The sequence below is a fragment of the Crocodylus siamensis genome, chromosome 5 (assembly GCF_052110815.1).
Source record: "Crocodylus siamensis isolate JL-2025a chromosome 5, ASM5211081v1, whole genome shotgun sequence".
Lineage (NCBI taxonomy): Eukaryota > Metazoa > Chordata > Crocodylia > Crocodylidae > Crocodylus > Crocodylus siamensis.
The window spans coordinates 118561137-118567136 of NC_143399.1; the positions used below are offsets into that span (position 1 = coordinate 118561137).

General features: G+C 45.1%; 1 protein-coding gene across 5 annotated transcripts in view; it reads right to left on the reverse strand.

Moving 5' to 3' along the window:
* The window catches only part of HECW1 (HECT, C2 and WW domain containing E3 ubiquitin protein ligase 1), a 406215-nt gene extending 400882 nt beyond the window's left edge, over positions 1-5333 (reverse strand). For 4 of the 5 annotated variants that reach the window (XM_090050042.1, XM_090050044.1, XM_090050045.1 and 1 more), the window contains exon 1: positions 5032-5333. In XM_090050042.1, the coding sequence (XP_089906168.1) occupies positions 5032-5061 (30 nt within the window). In that variant the 5' untranslated portion in view covers positions 5062-5333. The remainder of the gene's footprint in view (positions 1-5031) is intronic. The other variant, XM_090050043.1, reaches the window with a different exon arrangement.
* Positions 5334-6000: the final 667 nt, after the last annotated feature.

Here is a 6000-nt window from a genome sequence, read left to right on the forward strand (position 1 = left end):
GGAATTTAAATTAAGGCTTCAAAATAAACAAATGTTGGTACTTTACCGGCATCTGCACAAAAATAAAAATATCTCGAAAGTGTGAAAAAGAGAGTCTGTTTTACTAAATCCATAAAACGAAACTTCAGCTAAGGTCTCAATAATAGCTACCCTGACTGCTGCACATACAATTTCTCCCACGGACCTTCTGCTTCGAATCAAGGGAATGGTGACTGCATAGGTCCTCAAAGAACTTTGCATGCTACTATACACTATACACAAATCGCTAACGTGAGTTTGGCAGATTGTGCATTTTGAAAATAGGCACAAGGGTTCCCCCCACCCTCTTTATAATGCTAAGGAAACAGTATCACGATCCTTACAAATGGAACTATTTTTACTGGCATTATGAATACACCTTTAAGGCCCAGTTGAACAGAAGGAACCATGCTGCTGAGTACAAAGCATACACATAGTAAGAAACAGTCCTTGCCCTACAGACTTTATAATCTAAACAAATCAAAGGGGGAGAAAGGAGGCCTGGGAAGACAGAATGCCTCAAGTCCCCCAGCAAATCAACAGTAGAGCTTAGAAGCGAATCTAAATCACCCAACCCCTGGTCAGGTACTCTATCCAATAGACCATGCTACCTGTGATGTAAAAAGACCACAGAATTGCACTTAGGGCCTCTAAAAGTGCTAAGAGCACAGGAATTTTCAGGACTTCCAGGAAATGATAAATATAGATGCATCAACACAGTATAGTCCACACTGAAACCTGATCAGGGCTATTTATGCTGAGCTAAAGCAATTATATTCATGTTTTTGCTTGATCAAATGACTGTAAAAAGGTGGGTTTTCCTTATTCCCCCAGAAGATGTAGCATGTGATTCTTAATTAGCCCAAACCACTTTGGCAGCCCATGAGACAGTTATCTGAGAAAGGATGGAAAAGTGGATACTAAAGCCCTACATGTTCTTCCCTGGAACTGGGTAGTGAGCATGACTGCCCACTGCCTTGCACTGTGTGAGGTCATTCACCTCTCTCCCAAGTACACCTGAAGCCTAATAGCACTGACTTGATTGTGTTTAACACTATTTCAAATCAACCTCAAGCAAGTATTAAATGAATTTACAAAAAGTGAAAATAAGTGAAAAGTCAGGCTCAGGAAGTAGCTAGGAAGTAGGACGTAGCTAGGTTTTTGGTTGTAGCCGTTTTGATCTAAGGACACTTTGAGTAGATGTGATATCTTTTATTAAACCGAGTACAGCTACTCCTTGCTTAATGTCATAGTTATGTTCTTGAAAAATGTGACTTTAAGCAAAACAATGTTAAGCAAATCCAGTTATGTCACAGCGGTTATCTACCAGCAGTTGGCAGCCAAACAACATTATAACCGAACATTGTGTGACTTTAAAAGTGTATGTTCTCTAACAGATCAATGACGTAATAACGAAACAACGTTAACCAGGACGACATTAAGTGAGAAGTACCTGTAGTTGGAAAAAGGTTCTTAGCAAGCTTTTGGATGCAATCATCCTTCTTTAGGTATGGGAAGTCTTTGCTGTTCTGAGACTACAAGGAATGAAAGAAGCTAAAAGTGTGACAGGATGTCAGTGAGAATAAGAACTGGTGATTGTGCCCAAAGAGTAATTATGGCCAAAAGTGTGATTGTGCCCGAAAGCTTGCTAATAACTTTTTTCCAACTACTTAGTTGGTCTAGATCTCACATCTATACGGAAGTAGCAAGGCACACAGGAAACAGCTTGTGTTCAACACTGCAGTAGAATGGCACTGAAAAACCTCCCACTTGAAATAGAAGAAATTACTCAAGTATGGGACATCCTAGCCATGGAAAAGCTGACAAAATCCAAGGATGACTCATAAAGCTATTACTTAGTCCTCTGGCTACCATTCATTGACTATAACAATAAAACCCTGGCCTGAACATGTCAAAGAAACTGGCCAGTTTTTCTTCTTAATTATTTTTTAACTTCATTTGGGCTCAAAAACATGGCTGTATTTCATTTGCTGCAGTATGCGATACCCCAGCACATCTTTCATTATAGTTAATACTTTTTCCTTTTTCTGTTTGTATCCCTGTACAGTTTTCACTGGTAAGTATGGAAAGAAATCCAAAAACATTCTGCTGTCCATTTCAGAAAGAGTTTAAGGCAGCAGCTGCATGAAAATTTGGCCCCAAATCCAGGCTGTCAAAATAAACACTAACCAATCTGAAAGCCAACAGAATTACATTCATGGAGGGTTTGCTTTTTTTAAAGTAAACATTTCCCTGCAGTTTTTACTATTTAAGTATTGAAGAATTGTACTAGCATGTGAAAACCTGAAAGGGAAATGACTGAAACACTGAACCCAAAGTGAAACCGACTCATCTCTTTATTGTCAAAATTAAGAGATAGTAAAACATAAACAAACAGCAAAAGTAGTGAAAAATTAGGGAGTTGTTGCAAGTTCTTTTATTTTTGTCAGATACATTTGTGACACACCAAGAAGTTTCTTTGAGGTATAATTTAAAACAGTGTTGTCCAACTGGAGGTCTTCAAGAGGTTAACTGTGTCACTTACCCCATGAGGGCTGTTTAGTGTCACTAGTAACCTGCCCAAAACTTCACCTGAAATATTCTGTTAGCAAAGAATACTAAACTACGGCCCACGTATGCAGAACGTATCAAAGACTTCATACAGCTCTTAGTGTAATAAAATTCCACTTGGCAATTCTTTATTGGAAACATTTAAAAATTTAAAGCAGGTGACTTTTTGATTAATTAGTTGAGCTGTTGTGACTGTAAAGACGTGATTTGCTTTTAAATAAATCACCATCATGTATTTATATTTCCTGTTAGAGTTACTGAGCATCAGCTGACACTCTAGCCCACTGTGTTTTCAAATATGGATGCTTATGACAAAGCTGAGTGGTACTTGAAAGCCCATTGCCATTTAGGAGCCCAAAGATACATGCATGTCAGCAACACATTACTGTACATGTCATACCAGAGATATGACGTGCCATATGCCACTGATCCCTGAGATGCTCTTCACAAATACTGAATACCCAACAACTCTTTGGTCTTAGCTAACTCCCCAATTCAAAAAAATGTTACACTTAGGTTAAAAGACAAAAAAGCAAGTAAACAGAACTAACAGTTACTCTAGCTAACCAGACAAAAGGTTTCTTCCCATACCAGGCTGGGAATCCAATAATGGGATGAATCTTTTATGTTGACTAAAAGCACACTGCCTTTACTATTTATTTCTGGTACCAGAATGGAAATCAACATTGAACCTATGCATTCCAATGATGTGTGTATTCCAGAGACAGGAATGAAACAAATATAGACTGCAGCCAGAATAGATGCTGCACTCCATTTCTTCACCAAAACGCACACTAGACAGAAGAATGATAATCCCTACTTAGTGGAAAATCCAAATTTTCAAAATGAATCCCCAAGCTAAAATGAATTACTGTAATAACTACAATCCTACTATGATCACTAATCAGAAAGGCGCAGCTCACCACCTGCTATGTGACATCTTTGGTTAGACAGTACCATATTCCCTAATTGCTGCTCCTTTTCTACGGAGATGTGTGTCCCACCAAATCAGATGGCAGGTTATTAAATGCATGGACCAGGGGGTAGCTCGAGTGACTGTTGTACAGCCTCTCTACGCATCTCTGCTGAGTGCAGCATTTAAAAAAAAAAAAGGCAATACTGCAGCTCTAAATGGAAGGATGCAAAAAAACCCTAGATCCAGGCCAAGTAATTTTTCCTGCAACTATTAAAAAAAAAATTGCAGAGCCCATGATATACACTGAAACCAAATAAACTGCAGGCAGTGATGCTATACAATGATCCAAGCACTGCTAGACACTGTTACAAGCTATATTTATGTGTGGTCACACCAATGATCCTAACATACTTGAATAAGTTCCGACTATTTGAATGCTGTTAAATAATGTAATGATGTAACCGCACAAATAAAGGAAAGCAACCAAAACATGAAATGATAGAAGATAAGCTCAGAGCATACACTGGGGAAAAGAAACAAACAGAAATGTCTGTTGAAAAAAAAAAAATTGCTGCATTGTCAAGGAGCCAAGCTCTGAAACAGACATAGTAACAATAAAAAAAAAAAATGAAATCAAAACCCAGGATGGGACTCTTCATCACAACCTATATATTCACATTCTCCATGCGAAGGCAACGACTGATGGCATTCAACTCCTAATTGTTCTACGCTATTTGCTTGCTAGTAAAATTCAGATGACAGGCCAACGGCTAAGCATAGCAAGCAGATCCTGGATGCTGAACGGAGAACAAAACCCACACCACCTCTCCCCACCCCCTGCCGACAAGAGCATCCGATATTGTGCATGGAGGTAGATTCCCTTCGCAGATCAGGCAGCCCAAAATAAAGATGCTGTTTGGGATGCACACACACACACACACACACACACTAAGGATGCCCTGAAACAAATGCTATGGCACACAAGCACAAAACCCCCCCACCGCTACTGCATCTTCAGTCATGTGTCAATGGATGAGTAGAAGCTGCACATTCCCCCCTCCTCCAACCAAACAACTCAACATGTTTCAGTATAATGGTAATGATGATGATGATGATGATGATGATGATGGGGGGGTTCTTTGTTTTTCCCCACCTGCCACCCGCAGCCCCTTATTCCAGCCAGCAGGATGGACCCTTTCAACAGAGAGCCCCTTCCCCACTGGACAGCAAGGCTCCCCCTGTAGTTAGGGAGTCCCAGCAAGCTGGGGACCTTCTCGCCTGGGCTCCCAGCACCCAGGATGGGCAGCTGAGCCCAGAGGCAGCGGGGTCCCATTGCCAACACACAACACATCGGCGGCGGGGGGTTAAATATGTGTGTCGGGGGGTGAGCTACACCCCGCACGCCCCTGACTTGTGCCGGGAGTGCAATGACGCCTGGGCCAAGGGTTGGGCCGGGGGCATCCGGGCCCTTTTCTTTCCTGGGAGCCAGGGGGCAGATGCCGCGGCGGGGGAGCGCGGGCCCTTACCTGGAGAAGGCCGGGCTGGGCACAGAGCATGCCCCCGCGGCCGGGCAGCTCACATCCCGCACGTGCGGCGGCTCATGGCGGGCAAGGGGCAGCCCCGGGCGGCGGCAGCGGCGGCGGCGGCTCCCCCCGCCCCGGCTCAGTCCCGCCGGGCGCGCACCATCGCGCCCGCAGCTCCGCCCGCAGTGCCGGCCGCCGCGCCTGCCGCTCCCGCTGCCGCCGCCGCCGCCGCTCCCGCTCCCGCCTCCCGCCTGGGTACCAGGCGGGTGGAGCCAACGCCGAGCCCCCGCCGCGCCGCACTCTCACACACGTGTGCCACCCGCTCCCTCCTCTCACAACCACGCACACACACACGTGTGCGCAACCCGCTCCCTCCTCTCTCTGCCTCTGTCTCACACACATGCGTGCCACCGGCTCCCTCCTCTCTCTGTCACACACACGTGTGTGCAACCGTCTCCCTCCTCTTACACACACACACGTAGACATGCATGTGTGCAACCAGCTCCCTCCTCACACACACATACACACACATGTGCAACCTTTCCCTTCTTTCACACACATATACAGACACACGTGCAACCAGCCCCCTCCTCTCTCTCTCTCTCTCTCTCTCTCTCTCACATACACACACACACTCCCCTCCCTCACCCCCTTCCTTACACACACATGCATCTCCTCCTTGGTGGCACGCACACTTGGGATCCAGACCCCCCCACACACACTCACCCACCAGTACCGATAAGGGAGCACATACCCATGCCCCCCTCTCTCAGTGTGGTGTCCCCCCGCCATGACTCTCAGAGCCCCTTGCAAGCAACAAGGGGGGGATCCACACCTTTATCCCCCCTGGGGTCACTGAGGCACAGCGAGCTAGTGGGACTGGCCCAAGGCTGCCCTGGTAGCCAAGCTGGGCACTGAATGCAGGGCTCCTGTATCCCAAAGTGAAGCACTCCATTGACTAAGTTGTACCAG